This window comes from Perca flavescens, chromosome 7, assembly GCF_004354835.1.
Source record: "Perca flavescens isolate YP-PL-M2 chromosome 7, PFLA_1.0, whole genome shotgun sequence".
In the NCBI taxonomy this organism is placed as follows: Eukaryota; Metazoa; Chordata; class Actinopteri; order Perciformes; family Percidae; genus Perca; species Perca flavescens.
This window is the reverse complement of record NC_041337.1, coordinates 23,861,961-23,879,929: the sequence shown is the minus strand read 5'-3', so window position 1 is coordinate 23,879,929 and position 17,969 is coordinate 23,861,961. Positions and strand designations below refer to the sequence as shown.

The 17,969-nt window shown below is 38.8% G+C and overlaps 1 protein-coding gene across 2 annotated transcripts in view; it reads left to right on the top strand.

Annotated features, from left to right (window-relative positions):
* Window positions 1-17,969, top strand: part of acot7 (acyl-CoA thioesterase 7) — a 63,793-nt gene that overhangs the window by 32,437 nt on the left and 13,387 nt on the right. For both annotated transcript variants that reach the window (XM_028582906.1, XM_028582905.1), the window contains 2 exons: window positions 4,343-4,459; window positions 13,598-13,782. In XM_028582906.1, coding sequence (XP_028438707.1) covers window positions 4,343-4,459; window positions 13,598-13,782 — 302 coding nt within the window. The remainder of the gene's footprint in view (window positions 1-4,342; window positions 4,460-13,597; window positions 13,783-17,969) is intronic.

Genomic DNA, 17,969 nt, shown 5'->3' with positions numbered 1-17,969 from the left:
CAGGATTGTTTTAAATTGGGCTAGCCAATGTTACACTGCTGCTAATCAAGACCAGTTGTGTTTTGTAGGGCTGCCGCTACATCTGGAAAAACACATAATTGTTCCAATTTTAACTATTTTCCATTACAAAGCTGTGTCTCTGAGCTGTTTCCTCACTGTTAAAGTGAGAAATCATTTATACTGTATTTGCCACACAGACTCTCAGTCTGGGGTTGATCAAGATTTCTATATGGACAAGTCTCTTATTTTAAAGTATACTGCTTTACATTCTAAAAGGTGAGCACTTGACAAAATGATCCATAGATTGCTCCAAAAATCTTATGAGTGTTTTGTGACCTGCTACTACCTACAATATGGTGAAGGACTGGTTATGTTTAGGCAACTAAAAAGGAAAAAAAGGAAAAGATCACCCTCGTGGTTAATGGAATAGTTCGACATTTTGGGAAATACAGTGATTTTATTTTATGCGATATAAAAGTCAGATAAGAAAATTGAAGAAAAAAAAAAAGGATATAATTTTAATGTGGTGGATTATATCTTGGCCAGGAACAGTAACTTTCTGGAAACTCTTTTGGATGTCTGGCAACCCCACATTGACACAAATCTATCAGGACGTTACTGGGCCTGGCCTGGGTCCAGTACTAAACCCCTGTGAAAACCACAATGTGTCATTTAAATGTATTTGCCAAAATGTCAAACTATTCCACACATGTTGTATGCACAACACACCAACCACCTCGTTAGAATTTCTGTGCAGGTATAGCAATATAATATAATATAATATAATATAGCCACGCTACTTCCGTCTTTGCTACCTAGAGAGGATTGTTATCATTTTCACAACTGCAAGAGGTTGCTTTTAAGGAAAGTGTAATTTTAAAGACCAACGCTGTTGATGTTCTGGTGAGGACAGTCTCTTTGGAGAAATAAATAACTATTGCTGTCCAGTTATCCATATTTACTATATGTTGTTAACAGTGGAACAACAGGCTGTTTATGCCTATTTAAAAAAGATGAACTTCAATTATTGACATTTACATGAATGTAGCACAGACTGGGCCGTTTATTGAACATTCATAACATTTATCAGCTGAAAGCCTATTGAAACACTTCTTGTTGGCATTCAGCTCATACACTATCAACAGTGGACTAATGGGTCTGGATGAGAAGCTTATGTTGAGGAAATGGCAAGGAGACTCATTCATAAATAACTTTAGGTGGATAGTTTTCTAATTGCATCAAACAATCTCATATCAGTGAAATAGTGTTTCAAACACGACCGAGAATCCCTCCAATGTAATGACTGCATTTACCTCAAAAAGGCTTGTTGGGGTTTAAAGAGAGAGCGAGTGTGATGTTTACCTGGTGACCAGTTGCTGTTTGAGTTGTTGTTCAGAAGTTGTACAAGTGCACAATCAAAGCTTAAAGGTGCAGTAGGTAAGACTTATAAAACTAACTTTCTGTCATATTTGCTGAAACTGACCCTATGTTTGAGTAGAACTACATGAAGCAGGTAATTAAAAAACAAAATCTGGCTCCTCTGGCACCACCTATAGCCTGTAGTGCGATTTGCAAAAATCCACAGCTCCCTGTTCAGATGCACCTATCAGGGCCAGGGAGGGTGTCTAACTGTGTATCAATCACTGCTCATACACACGCATTCATTCTCCCTTGTGGGGGGGAGGGGCGTAGGAGACCATTTTGGGCTTTAGCAGAAAGAGGGGAGGGACTAAGAAGTTGTTGATGTTCAAATTTTAAGGCTAAGTCCTGGATCTTCACAATCCTACCTACAGCACCTTTAAGGTCATGACTAGTTCATTCTTGACCTTGAAAACAGCAGTTGATACAGAAATCTTAACTCAAGGGCCCTGTACTAGCTTGTTCTGGAGCTTTCGACTGTAACAACACAATACATTTATTGCATTAGATATAGCTAAAAGCAAATGTTAAAATATCTCTCACCAGATTATGTTCGCTCAATTGTCATGGACCTGTATGTTCAGACTTTTCATAATAATTTGAGAACTGATAAGAAAATGATGTTTTATTGATAAGGGGTCAGATTGAGTCAGCAGGACTTCTCTCCTGTGTTACTCCGATTCTCCACTGGGTGCATCTGTGCTGCGTTCCAGCTGCGTTCAGGTTCTGTTCCGTCCTTTGCCACGCGCCATACCACACCGGGAGCAACTCAAAAGCGGAGCGTATTGCTGCCCGACACGCAGATTTTATTGTCTCTACGAATACTTTACAGAACAATCGTGTGTTTACTAAGCTAGTATCTACCTTCCACTTCAATCACACCTGCAATTAAACTCCATGCATTCTTTTTTCTGGTGATGTTGTATTATGTTTTACAACCTCCAAGATGAATCTCTCATCATCCACGGTGTTGTAGAGCAGTGGTTCTCAGACTTTTTCACATCAAGGACCCCTCTTTTGCTAAATTGACTGGATATCCCGCTGTTTCAAAATAGACCTGGCGCGTATCTTTAGCGGAACGGAGAGCCACTTCAAGCACACCTCACGCATTCTTCTGGGACCCGCCACGGCGCAGCTGGTGGATTATCAAGCATCGACTTGAATGGCAGCGGTTGCTTGCGGGGGTCGCGGCGACTCCGGAATGCAGCCCAGACGCTCCCGGTGGAAAATAGGGCTTAGGGCTACTTTTGTTAGTTGTTAGTTAGTGAAAAAAAAAAAGAAATAATCCATCAAAATACTGTAGGCTGTTTTGTGATAATATGTTGTTAATGTATATGACAGATTTTGTGTTAACATGTAACATAAAATGTATAAATGTTTATAATCATGCATGACAACTTATAACATTTATTAAATAAGGTTAATAAAGGATTGAAAGTGGTGGACATACTGTTTTATAAGTTCTGCATTCATAAATCTTTATATCTCCATGTCAAAGTGGTCAAGCCTTATAAATGCATTATAATGTCTTATGAATGCGATTATAATGCATTATAGACTTTGGTGGAAATTTGAATACATAGGGCTAGATTTACTAACACTAGTGCAGTTTGCGCTGCGTCTGTTTATGCGAGTTCGGTAATAGCGCACGCTATGCTTCCATATTTTGCGTAGTATTTATCAACCCTGACACCCATCAGGCAATCAGCGTCTTTCTCCGCCCACTTTACCGTAAATTGCGCTGTAGCAAAGCGGTACTTGTGCTATGATACGGCTGAGTGCAGACTGCGATATTCCCACTGCTGATGCTATGACTGTTTGAAATGATCCTGCTGCCAATATTTGTAAAGTAGCGAGGAGTTTAACAACTGCTGGAATGGGATGTGAACGCTGAGTGGGAGATTCAATGTCATCTTTGATTTCTTCCAGTAACTCTAATATTGCGTTCACTGACAAAGTGTGATTCTTGTGTTACAAATATTTTCAGCCTCGCCTATGTCTTCGTCTTGCTCAAATTACTGTTGCTATTTCACCAGCGGCATAAAGGTCTACGAGGAAACTCGATTGCGGCTGGTTTAGACCTGCTTTTAAGAATTTCCCCCGCAGAAGAGAGACACGCTCTTACTGACAGTCTTTGTAAATACCACGGAATATATAATTAGGCGCACTTTGCGCTTATCCTCCCACCTTTTTGGGTGGAACTCCCACTTTCCCCACGACCCTCCCACAAACGCATATTGAAAGCGCAACTTGTCTCTTCTCGCTCATGTGGCAGACAATCTGCGGTTTTACCCAAGTGCGCCCTGTTTGTAAATAGCCCGCATCGGTTATGTCCGTCTTTGCGACCAAATAGCGCCTAGAAACAGGCGCAAACGGCTTGATAAATCTAGCCCATAGGGTGAGATCTGATATAACGATTCAGTAAACAAAGTCTTTTTAAGTATTTATTCATAGGGCAAAGAAGGTTCAGTTCATCATAAGAGTCTGAAAGAATGAACAAAGAGTCTTGGAGACTCACTTGCTTAGTAACCCTCTAACAAGCTGACAGCAATGGGGAGGGGGTGAAATTAACAGCCCTGACAAACTGACAGTAAGAGGGAGGGGGTGAATTACAAGCCCTTCTGGCTATCAGCCCTGACCGATGACATCTGACCTCCAAGTCTGGGACAGTAAAGGGAGGTAGAGAAAGGCCAGTTTCTGCACTTTAGATAAACAGAAGAACGTAAAGTTAGGCTATCAGGGTCCATACATCAAAACAGGGGTAAAGAGTTCACGCAGCTAAACACAAAAAATAAGTCAGATATGTTAATAACCACATATGTGATTTTCCATTACAAAAATGTTACTAAAATGTATTTTAATGTTCCGGTATGAATCCACTGTATATCTTTTAAAAGTCAAACTGTATGTGTGTCTGGAACAGGTGTGACCATGAAGCTGATGGATGAGGTCGCCGGCATTGTTGCTTTTCGACACTGCAACACCAACATTGTCACTGCCTCTGTGGAAGCTATCAACTTCCATCGCAAGATCCACAAAGGTGAGGATGATATAGAAAATACACTTAGAGCTTTAAGTCACTGAAACATAAAAATATCCACACGTTGACAGATATGTAGGCTACCTTTTCAAAACATGTACTGCAGGAAGTTTCATTATGCTACTTGTCTTTAACTTTTGCCTCTTGCCCATTAATGGGAAAAAAACAAATATATGAAAAAGTGGAAACACTCAGCAGTCTATAAATTAAGCCTCAGACAGTGCTGTTTTAAATTGGGCTAGCCAACGTTAACAACTGTCACAGTGTTGCTAATCAAGACCAGTTGTGTTTTATAGGGCTGCCGCTACATCTGGAAAAACACACCATTGTTATGATTTATCTATTTTCCATTACTAGGCTTTGTCTCTGAGCTGTTTCCTTACTGTTAAATTAAGAAATCATGTATACTCTATTTACCTCAACAAGTCTGAGTCTGTGAAGTCGAGATTTCCATATGGACAAATTCTAAACCTCTTATTATAAAGTCCATTTAAGGATTTTGACAACACCCTTATCCACTTAGCCTTTCCATCTTAATGGGAACAAAGTGTCCCCTCACAATGGTGATATCATTTGTACTGCTTTTCCATTCTGAAAGTTAAATGCTGGGTTAAAGGTTTTATTGGCAGCACAGTTTGGACAATCTAAAGTGTTTGGCAGGACAGTTAGGAGCAAAGATAATGTACATAAATCCAAGAAGGAACTCTCCTACAGATACACACCCACAGACAAACTAGATCAGAACAAGGCGAATGTTAGAATTTGACATGCTGTACATGTTTCTTAACTGATTCATAATAATAATAATAATAATTAATATTTTACTGCTGAATTATCTTATCAGGTCGTCTAGCTGGCCTAGTGGACCTACTTTGTTATATGTACCCATCAGTCAGATTGAAATGCTTTTAAATAATGATTATTAAAGAGTAAAGTTATTGAGAGAAAATTTCAAAGGGCAAACAGCATTTAGAGTGAGGCCCAGAAAACTTAATTTATAATGAAAATATTGTTACTAGTTTGTTCATTCATCATTTGATTGAATCTAAATATGTCGGCTCAGCGTCTGTTTTATCTGTTCATGTGCTAGAGACAATGTCATCCAGACATCCAGTGCTAACATTCAGATGTTATGATTATCCCAGCATATGATGTTAACACCAGCTACATGTCTCCCATTGTTGAAATATGAAGTGGAAAAAAAAGTTGATATACTTCACAGCTTAGCACAAGTGTGCCAGATCAGCCCTTAAGTCATTTACAGTACATGTATTTTAAAATACAGCTGATTTTATTCAAGCATGATAATTTACTCAATCCAAAAGTGTTTTTTCAAGGAAGCCTGAGTAAAGAGTGAATGGAAGGATGTGAGAGAGGGCATGTTTGAACATTGAACAATTTTAAACACATCTTCCTGGTTTTCAGGACCAGAAAACTGAACAGTACAGATTGGTTGAGATCCATGTCCACTTCTTTCAGCTGCTTCTAGTTGCTCCAGTTGCTGCCTCCGTCTGTCCTCTGAGTTTAGGTGGTGGTGACATGATTTCCCCTGGCTTCCACAGTGACTTAGGTGTTATGTCACCAGTATAGTTCCCACTTGGGAAGGAAAGGTGGTCAGACAGAAAACTAAAAAGGTGTGCTTAGGAAAAGAATGATCAAGGCTCAAATAAAAACAAAAACACCCCAAAATAGCTTCTGGCATTGTAGACTGCACCTTTAGATTTTTTCATTTTATGGTATGTTTTTCTTTTAATTATTTTCTACAGCCATTCCCTCACAATTAAAGAGCAGAAAGACTCATTTCTTTTTCTTTTTTTAAAGATTATTTTTGGGGCTTTTCCCTTTATTTTAGTTACAGTGGATAGGCATGAAAGGGGGAGAGAGATGGGGGATGACACGCAGCAAAGGGCCGCAGGTCAAATTCAAACCGGCACCGCTGCAGGACTCAGCCAACATGGGGCGCACGCTCTTACTGGGTGAGCTAGAGGCCGCCCCAGACCCATTTCTAAATGAATCATTTGGCACCAACATTTAACAATAACACATGGAGAAATCAATGAATGACAATTGTCCACTGGCAGCAGATGTCCTAATGTTATCATGAGTATATTATAACATTAATTATTGGGTCCTAAACTTAGCCCTTTGCATGATTTTCTCACAGGGAGGGTACTGCCACCATAACCTCCACCATTTAGATATTTAAGAATACAGATGTCAAAGTGGAGGGTATATGGTTTGGTTGGGCTTTGCCAATTCTGGCTAGGATTGTATGAGCAGTCTGAGAAGCCTAACTAAGGCAAGAAGCACACAGCCATGATAATTAGCTACAATTCTTTCAATATGTAGTAAAAGCTAGCTGGATGCAAGGAGACCAGGTAGACTGATGAAAGACATTCTGGGAAAATTTACTGAAAGGCGGACATTTATGCACATGCCATACAAACTTCTATGAAGCTAGAGGACCACACACCAGCAGACACAGACATAATGAACATTAAATACAGCAAGATGGGAAGTTAAGACCGAGAACATTAAACAGACCGAAGTCTGTCTGTACATGCGTCATGTAGAGGATGTTCAGATGATTTGTTTATACGTTTTTGGAGGACCTGGTGTGTCAAGCTTCAACAGTCCACTTAACTAATTGTACAGATTTTCATTCTCATTGGGTCCAGCAGTAGAAATATAACTGCAGAGCAGGTTTACAATGTAAACAAGTATCATCACAGAGAAGAAAACACAGAAGACCTGAATTTGAACTACGGATAAAAATAAAGCAGAGTTTAGGCTATGTGCTAACAGTAATACTTAGAGAAGGGGTTAATTGATTGAATAATGAATTGACACATTTAAAAATAATTTAGAAAGTAATTGCATCTGCTATGAATGTATGCAAAAACTATGATTAAAAAATTATAGGCATTGTGTAGGTTTCAGGGGGAATATATTGGCAGTATTCGAATATAATATTCATAATTATGTTTCCATTAGTGTATAATCACCTGAAACTAAGAATCGTGTAGAAGCCCTTCATATCTACATAGGGAGCAGGTCCACCACAGAGCCTGCCATGTTGAACCACCATGTTTCTACAGTGGCCCAGAACGGACAAACTAAACACACACACACACACACACACACACACACACACACACACACACACACTCTAGAGAGGATGTTTTTTCACTTTAACGTTACCTAAAGGCCACCGTAGTTTTCTTACACGCTTGGGAAGGGAGGGGTGATTTAGTTGGTTGCAATCTGCAACCTCACTGCTAGATGCCAGTAAATCCTACACACTGCTCCTTTAATTAATGTGTTGTATTTTTTTTTTGTTATTTACTGATGTGTTTTCCTATAATATTCCATCCTACAACTCATTTGTCACTTAATTTACTGTTTACAATGAAGATCCTGGATTGTGTCTTTTGCGTATATGAAAGAAAGAAGTATGAATAGTTAACCTTAGTGTCTAACTCCAGCCTGAGTGGAGCTGAGACGCTATGTTGAAACATTAGAAAATGGCTGCACTCATGTCACAGTTTGTGAGTCACTTGTATTTTCTTGTTCTGCGCCTACACAGAAAAGCGTTTCATTTTCCAACCCCTCCAAACACAGACTTTGCGAAAATTACTAAAGCATTGAACAATAATGTGCATTATTTGGCGATGAGAATAGTGTCAGTGAGGTGCTGGCCATTGAGGTACCACAGGAGTGTTCAGTCAGTGCTCTTCTCCATTATCCATTACAGCTAAATGCTCAGCGGTACAAAGAATGAGAACAAAGGCATAAAACTTGTAAAGGTGAATGTTGGATGAAAGAAGATTTCAGGGAGAGGAAATTGGAAATTGATTTATTTGAAACAGGGACAATGCACAAATAAACATTAAACTTGTTAAACAAGAGAATATGTCTTGGGCCAGGTTATAGCAACAATTGCTAATTTCCACCTGTAGTCCCAATGGAATGCTAAAGGTGAGAGAAAGAAATAAAGGAACCAGTGTTGCATACCGAGTAAATTACAATGATGTTCTTGTTCTTTGATTTATAATTTAATTGATCATGCATGATCATGTGATTTGTGCTGGTGAATGAATGAAGAAATGATTGAGTGAATGAATTGTTTATTTTCGTGTCGGGCCGCTTATACGGCCCATCCATTATATGTTATTCAGACACATTTTAAATAAACACTTTCCTAGTGAGGAAACTAACAAAATATATACATAAAGGTTAAGGTTAAGTATAAACCAAAACAAACAAACCGAAAGAGTAAATACAGGTAGGTTACTAACATAAAGTCAACATTTCAACATAAAACCCTTTCAGACCAAAATTAATTATAGTACTTTATTTTTTCTATCGTCATCAAAATATCAACTGGCGCACCAAACACGTTGCGAAAGGCTGCCACACACCACAAAAGACACCCAGAGAGTTTCTGTGTCAGCCGAAATCAAATATCCAACATCTGTTTAACACAAGTTATATCGTTATCGCCGTAATCAACAACCTATTGCATAGTTTCCTCATATTGCAGCCCTAGTACAGGTACAACATAAACAGATTAGGAAATACTGTAGGTATTCCAAATAAGTAGGAAAGAAGGACAGACTGGAGAGAGAGCATGTGATTTGTGCTGGTATTTCAGCTGCGATGCCTTCTTCCCTTCTTTGGCTACTCGCTAATGCAAACAATTTCCAGGAAGTCCTCTGTGACTAGAGAAAATGTAGGACAACTAACAAGATGAGTAGTTTTCTTTTTGTTTTCACAAGCTGAGAAATGTTTTCACTTTTCACCTATTGCGGTAGAAAGAACAGTCTGTAGCTAAAATAGCAAATCTATGGCTCAAAGGCATTACAACCCCAGCTTAGAGCATACAACACGAGACCCTGGCATGGACTCTCCTCACAGCAGATTAGCTGTATCAAACAGCTATTCAGAGGTGGGACTCTGCCAATTTTTCAGGTTGGCTGACCTTCAATGCTGCACAAGTCCAAGATCTACCCTCTACATACATCAATTATTAATCATGAAGGTCTTTAAAATCACCTAGTCTCATCAAGGCATCATTTTTTGTTTGTCATTGAGCAGAGTATGCTTCACACATCTGTGCCAGAGACAGTTTACCTGAATGAGACTGGACCCGCTGCTGGCGAAAACACTCAACAACCAGCAGGAGAATAAATACTTTCAGTGTATGTGCTGCATGGAAATTAATGGAATAATTTCTTTGCCGTACCTCATCCTGATTTCCTATACAATCATTGCACTTAATCAACTTTTTACAATTCTTCACTCAGTGGGATATTCATTATCACCTTGATGTTATTTCTCAAATCTCTTAGCATTTAAGATCTCCGATAATGGTGTTGTCATTTCTTCACACCTATTTGATAAGAGGGGTAAGAATACAGTTAGTAACCAGTTTGTTTTATCCCTCACTAGAAAAATGTAATTTAGAGCTGTCATATTTTCCACCAGAAGACTGCCTGAACCTCAGTCCCAAAGCTGAGGGTGTCATGTCTAGGCATTGAGCAATGACAGATACGGTAACTTTATAATGCTAAAAAATATACAAACCTTAAGGGGGCCTGTTTCTGCCACATATTTAGACTGGTAGTAGCATTGTGGAACATTTTTTTATCGCTGTTGAAGATGATAAAAACTAGGGCTGCACGATATGAGGAAAATATGCAATAACTTAATAATATAGTGATAATGATATTACTTGCGATAAATAAACAGATACTAAAGTGTACTCAGTTCTGCATTTCTGCTGCTTTCAGTATTCTGCTTCAGTACAACAATTTGCTTGTTGATTTTTAAACAAATGAAAGGAAAAAAAAGTATTATGTAGTATGTATATATGTATGCACAAATTGAACATTGAATTGAATATAAAAGGCACCACTAAAAATAATGACAGTTCCATTTGAAAAGGGCAGTTTTCTACTTTTTTCTTTCAACTAACATAAAATATCTTAGTGTCTTTTGCGATATGTCGCAGCATTTTGTGATATGTATATTGTATAGTATATGTATATATCATAACAATAAAAAAACAATATATTCTACATCTCTAATAAAACAATGTTTTGCGGAGTCAAAGAGGTACAGTATTATAATAATTGGACACATGGTCTCCAAGATAGGGCCTTTTTATTCCACTAAAAGTTGGTCACTAGGTGCATATTAATTCCAAACATTAATTCTATTTCTCTCTTCCTTGTTTGCCTCTGTGTTGTGCGGCCCACTGCATGTTTGCAACAATATCTCCTTCTCTGGCCCTGCCAGCCTGACCCATAGGCTTTACACTGGGATGACATCACATACAATAATTGACTTTTGGTGCGTTCTTTTTGTCTTGTAATCGCGACTAGTAGCTCGAGTGTGACGTCACATCCGTGTCGAAAAACGAATAACCGAGGGGTTGTTGCGTTCTTTTTGTCACACAATACTACGAGTCAGAGAAAAGATGGATTTTTGTAACATTTTTAGTAACATTTAGGATTCTATTCACCCAGTTATTGACATATTACACAAATATATTTCACAGTTTGATACATGAAAATTACGTTTTTATTAACCTTAACGTTAGGCTACTGCTCTGCTTTCTGCTCAAGACTCGGCTTAAAGCCATTGTTATCATATAGCAACCGAGCGTCTCTAGCCAATTTCGGTTGCACAACCTACAAAATAACTAATTAGGTGGTATTTAACTTCTTATAAGACTGTAGCGACATGCCTATAGGTAGCAGTATAAAGTGCTATATGTACGACTTCTTCATTTGGTTACAACAAAGACAAAGGTGCTTAAAATTGTAGAAAACCACAATGTTTACTACGTGTGATGCACGATGTAGCCATTTTTCAAAGTGAACTCGGGGTCCTCTGAGTTCAGACGACTTGACGAGTCGTATATACGACCTCGGGGGCGTTCTTTTTGCAACTTCCGGTTCATAACTCCGGAAAACGACTCGTAAATCAACTTCGGTGGACAAAAAGAACGCACCATTTGTTTGGAAGTATTTCTTGTTAATAGTTTCACTGACAGTAAAAGTTTTTTTTCATAATTGCATTCTATTTGGCAAAAGGAGGTTGGGCAGAGCCAGAAAAAGAGAGCCAAACTTTTTTTTCCTGTTCAAGCGAATGGCCAGAAGTATTCTCACACTTTGATTTTGAAAAGGTGTCAAAGGAAGTCTGTTGAAAATGTTTTAAGATCAGTAGCCAAGGGCAGCAACACAAATTTAGTAACAGTAGGTGTTACATTTGCTAATATTTAGGGATTTCCACTTCACACTTCATTGAAGTATGTGTTAAAACATGACTGAGGATTTTGAGTAATTATTGAGCTGCTATTGTACACTGAGAAGTAGTTCTCTGTAGCAGATAGTTCTCCATATTTCTTCCAGTAGGCTCCATACAAATGATTTAAACACAATTAATTATATTGGCCCATGTCTTGTAAACATGTGCACATCTCTTAAAATCATACTCAAACTTCAAGTCCTACTTAAACGACAAAGTAGGATTGTGACGTGTAGTTACATTTTTCGAGAGGTGCATCTCAGGCTACGGTGTAGGGTCTGGCTTAGACACAGAGGGGTCTGCGGAGGTACGCTGTCGATTCTACGCACAATCATAAAAAGGCCTTTAGAAACAAACAAACACTTGCTAGGAGACTAGAAACAAACCATGATCTCTGGTGTTAAAGTCACACACTTTCTACAACCAAACATTAACTCCATCATCCCCTCTTTTGTGGCAGTACTTCTGCCTGGCTACTGAGTAGTAGGCTACATCCATTATTTGCATGATCAAGAGGTCTCTTGTCAGGAAAATGTAAACATATGTTACTGTAATCATTTGAACAGTCAATGTTGGCGTCTTTCTTAACGACATCTTCAAACTCTCAATTGCCTGCACTAGTAATCACTGAACATTGCCACTGAATTTTAAAGTCTAATTCTATTACAAATAGTTTGCAGAACATACTTTGATAAAAGCCTTTTTTTTTCATTTTCCATACATCTTTTATTATCGAAGACTTTTAATGTTTCAGTCATAGACCCAAGATCTCTCTCAGACTGCAGGGATAACACCTATCCTTGTCGCTATGGCAACAGCAGTAATAATACAGTACAGACACATCAAATAGAATAAAGAAACACATCAGCCATGCTCAGTCCTTTTAGTTAACTGTTTTTTCACCTCCCTGCAGTGACAAATGGAGAAGAGCACTCATTTTTTGATGAGTCAAAAGCATTAGATGGATTAGATGGGGCTCAGGATAAAATCAAAAGAAAGGGTAGCAAATGCTCTGCACCAGTGAACATGATGTGTACTCTTAATATGTGGTTATATCCATTAACATCTTTAAAAAGATTTGAACTAAAATGCAACTTTATTTTTGACATGCTTTCTAACTTTTCTGTCTTACAAAAACAAAAACAAGCTTTATTTTTAACGTTCCAACTTTGTATTCAACTGAAAATCTTGCTGTCGGAGAGTTTGATTGGCTGTAGTTCCTTAAATTCTTCCAGTTGGAGATCATCAGCCTGCTTCACTTTGCTGACCTTCACGGCAGGACAGTTTTCCAGAGGTTCATGATGCAACGATGTGAAGTAGATGCAAGAGCAGATCCTACATTTTCCTCGGCTGACTATATCAATATACTAGCTTATTTCATGTCCAGTTTGTGTTCTATGTGGCTTTACATGATGGTCCTTAGTTCGATTTTAGCTTACATCATTTGTTGTAAATATAATTGCGTTCACTCAAAGTTTTCAGGTGATTTAAACCTTCAATCATTTTGGTTTGAATTAGATGCAATGCAATATTTCTGGGTTTTTTAACACTCTTCTTGCAACTTCTTTTTTTACTCTTTTAAAAAATATTAATTTTCTATGGGTGGCTGAAGGACAGAATAGCTTGAATAAAACGTAACCATTTTAAACCATTAAAGTGCTCTTGGGAAATGATATTAAATTAAGATTAAAGGAATGTCCTTACTGAAATGAAAATGTCTTTATGGCAGCATACTACTTCAAAATAGAATACTGCATGAGTGTCAAACATACTGTATATACGTCAAACATATTTTTCTCCTTTTTTTTTCCTCATCTCCCCAAGGCTGTGTGGTGACAGTGACAGGGCGGCTCACATTCGTCAGTAACAAGTCTATGGAAATTGAAGTGTTGGTAGATGCTTCCTCGCTGATGGAGGCAAAGAAACAGAAATATCGTGCTGTCTCTGCCTTCTTCACCTTCATCTCCCTGGACAAGGACAACAAGCCTCTGCCTGTCCCTGCTCTTAAGGTTGGTACCATTCATTCATTAATAGTGAGAGAGTGGCGGTGATTAGCTTCAGAGCGAGTACAGACTCTAGAGGCATAGTAAGAGAAACAAAGGGTCTCCCCTGTGCTTTTTCACTATGGTGGGAAATCTGTAGCAGGAAAAGTTAACCATCTCCTTGATTTTTTGTTGTTTATTGAGAAGGAGAACCCGGAAATGAGTCAGGCAAACTCTGCGTAAGGAGGCAGGATGGGCGTATATCTGTCATGTCCATACACACAGAAGGAAAGTATTGTAACAAATGCCATTTTTTTCTAGCAAACCATCTTTTAGAAACTTCACAAAGTAGTTTTTTCTAAACCTAACCAAACTGCAGCCCTTTCACAACGTTAATAACATGTTTAAAACCGCAACTGTTATGTTTAGGAATGAGGACAGAAAACGCTCCTGTAGGTTGTATTGCCTGCCACCACTAGGGCCGCTTATTTATGGAACTCTCCTATTGGTCATATTAGAGGGTAGGAACAAACGACATATGTCATCGTATGGTTTGGATGACTTGTTATCCATCCATCGTCATCCACAATTCTGGGGTTGGGTTGTGGGGGCAGCAGCTCCAGCAGGGGAAATATAAGGGAGATATAATCTCTCCACCTAGTCCTGGGTCTTCCCCGAGGCCTTGTCCCAGCTGGACGTGCCTGAAAAACCTCCCTAAGGAGGCGCCCAGGGGCCATTTTTACCAGATGCCCAAACCACCTCAACTGGCTTATTTCAACGCAAAGGAGCAGCGGCTCTATTCCGAGTTCCTGACTGATGACTAAGCTTCTCACCCTATCTCTAAGGGTCATGGACCGATGTTGCCATCAGGAACACATCATCTCCAAAAAGCAGCGATGAGATCCCGATGAGATTTGTTATATCCACATATATTAAATTTACACAGGTCTTACACAGATTGAGATTTAAACATAGGTTGTTTGTATGGTGGTGTACCTTACACAGATTTATTTAGTTTAGAAGTTTGGTTTCTTAGTCCCTCAATTTTGTATGGTGAACAAATCAGGCCATGGGTTTGATTCTGCTGGTACATTCACAGTCTGTACACCCTTTTCAGTTTTGTGGGCGCTCGTAATTGGATACTTGCCCTTGCACAACTTACTGACTAAAAAACATGATGAAATATATAATATACTATACACAGCAAAAAAAAACATTTTCACAGGCTATCAAAAAAAGAACTTTATATTCAACTCAACACAATACAATTCATTACTTCCACCCCTGATTAAATGTTATTCTCCAGTTATTTTGCAGTGAAACTTTATACAAGTGGCAGATTCCTTATCACATCCCAATTTAATATTCACAGACTCTGTTATCTCTTCACTTTTTATTAAGTAATGTCATCTTCTGTTTCTCTGCTTTTGTCCTGATAGTCATAAACCTTCAGTCAGGGACACCTGTGACTTTTTGAAAAGCTCACAGCATGACAATGAAAAGACATTTTCCTTTATTTGGCAATTTGGCACATCAGTGTCTTTTCATTGTATTAAAGTCTTTGCTGTGTCTGCATATAAGCCTTAAGCACTGAGGGCTGAATGCTAATATACAGTATCTACAATGTCCCTGGACATCTTTTTCTGCCTGACCCAGCACTTAATATCAGAATGTAAAGTGTGCATTTTTACCTGAAGACAGGAGAGAGACGCCTGCTGTTTGTTCAGGCTCGGCAGAACGCCATGATCCAGACACTGTTTATATGTGAACACTGTACACACAGGCCATCTGTTTAACTCAGCACATTTAAATTATTTCCTGGCGCCATCCACACACCCTGATTGTCTCTGTGATGATCCCTTTAAAACTTGTCCAACTATTCTGCGAGATAAAGTCAGCTTGTCAGTGAGTGGGATTTAAACAACAGAGGAGCCATTAAAATCATATTCAAAGCACGAAAAAGAGGATTAAATTGATTGCAAATAGGGGTGTCACGATTCTCCAAATCCTCGATTCGATTACATTTTCGATTCTAAGGTCACTATTCTATTCTTACTTTTTCTTTTTTTAGACTAGACTTGTATGTAATATAATATCTGACCTTTGTTCGCAATGTACCATATTACATTGTCAAATTTTTATTAACAACATAATGTAACAATAACATGTCTTCAGTCAATTGGAAACTTGACAATTTGTCAATAAAGTAAGAAGAAAAAAAACGCTTACCGACAATCCTGAGGGCAGACTCTTCGCAGCACACAGAGTTTGATGTTAAAGACCCCAACGTCGTCTTCCAGTCAGCGCTGCCTGAAGGCACTAGGATTAGGCAATGGTTATGGTTGAAGACGACGGTCGCAGCGCTGCTTTGAAGGCTTAGTTGGGGGCTTAAAACACCATCGAACCAGCACAGATGCTGAGCAAACCGATAGCAAAGAGGGCGACTCGGGCAGTCCGCTAACTTGTTGCTCTCGCTAATATAAACAATATAAGCTGCTTATCCGCTAGCTGATAGGCTAATGTGCAATGGTAAATGCACAGAATATGGTACACACACATAGCAGACCTTGCAAAACTGTGGCTTTTTTGTTGACAACGCAAACGTTGTCACACACTTCAGTGAAAGAGGAGGGGGCTCAAGTTCTGTCGATGGGTCTCCAGCATCTGCAGTTGCCATGCTATCTTTTGACTGGCTCTAGCTAAGTTACAGGAGGTTGACTGACTCGCAGAACTTGTGTTTTTTTGCCGCTTGACAAGCCGACCGGGCGTGGCAGTATCAACGATTCCATTTTTTTATTCAATATTCAAGATTGTGACTTAATTTCGACACCCTTAATTGCAAATTGTTTTAACATTAAATTGATTAACATTCATATTTATGATAAAGATTATCACTCCATATTTTGTGACTCAACTATTCATATTCTGTTTGATGTTGAATTTCTTGTTTGGCTGAAGGATGTTGAATAAATTAGAATAATAGTCTTCCTGCCCTTAAATGTTAGAGGCACCTTTTTCCATCTTTTATATAATTCATAAACTTATTCCAGACCTGGTAACATTTCCATCAAAAAGTTTTTTATAAATTTGGTAATAATAGCATTGACTTTGATTTTTAGTATAGCACAGTGTCTATCAATGGCATGGGCTGAGTGGGCAGCTCCAGTGCTATTTGACGGATCAACACCAGGTCATTATTCTCTTGAGTGCACACACTTGTACAAAATTCAGAGAGTTTACATCTAGGCTAATCATTAAACTTTAAGTATGTGCAGAGTACTGAGTAAGCCAGGATAAATGCATTCAAAGTGAAGACCAAGCAGCAATTATTTAAATAACAGAGGTAAAGCACAAAGCTGTTTTCTGGGATAACTTGCATGCTCCTGCCTTTCCACTTAGCGCGCCCCCTAGCGGCCTGGAGAACTTCCGTTGTGTAAACTGGATTCAGTGTTTTTTTTGTTGCATTTGTTTTCGGGGTTTGTGTGCTTTTTCTTTTTGCATTGTTTCTGTTTTCGGGGATTGTGTGCTTTTTCTTTTTGCATTGTTTCTGTTTTCGGGGATTGTGTGCTTTTCTTTTTGCATCGTTTCTATAGTTGCAGAGCATTTGTGTAATTGGTTGTGTTGTATGTATTTGCAGTGCGTTTGCTAAACGCTGCACATGTGTTGTCAAATAAATGAAGATGTTTTCTTAATTTGCTTTTGCCCCTGATGGCCCCCGTACAAAACACCATGTCCTGACATGTTTCAGATAACACAAGCGTGTTATAAGAAATTTGCAGGAAGAAAGCCAAGCTTGGCAGTGTGGAAAAGGGTTGTTTTAGGTGTGTTGTCATGTTGCCAAGTGCTACGTTGAACCCTCTTGCCATAAACATTCACACAGTCTTAAAGGTGCAGCATCGGCCTTTAACACTATGACACGTCTGTTTAACAACAGGCTCTCCGGAAATGTGCTTTGATTGTGTACGACTCCGCTGGTCAGCCTTTTAAAAGCGCCCGTCAGTCCCCCATTTCCATTTCACAAAAGCCCACGTTTGGTTCGCTCCATTGTCTGCCTTCCTCCATGCATTCATTACCTGGGATTTGCAGCGATGATTAGAGTCATTGTAATTTCTCTGTTCACATCAATTTCATGAAAAGGGAGGATCAAAAAAGAAATGTCCTGCTGATTTTAATAATTCATCATCAACACTATAAATGGAAATCTAAATTGAGGC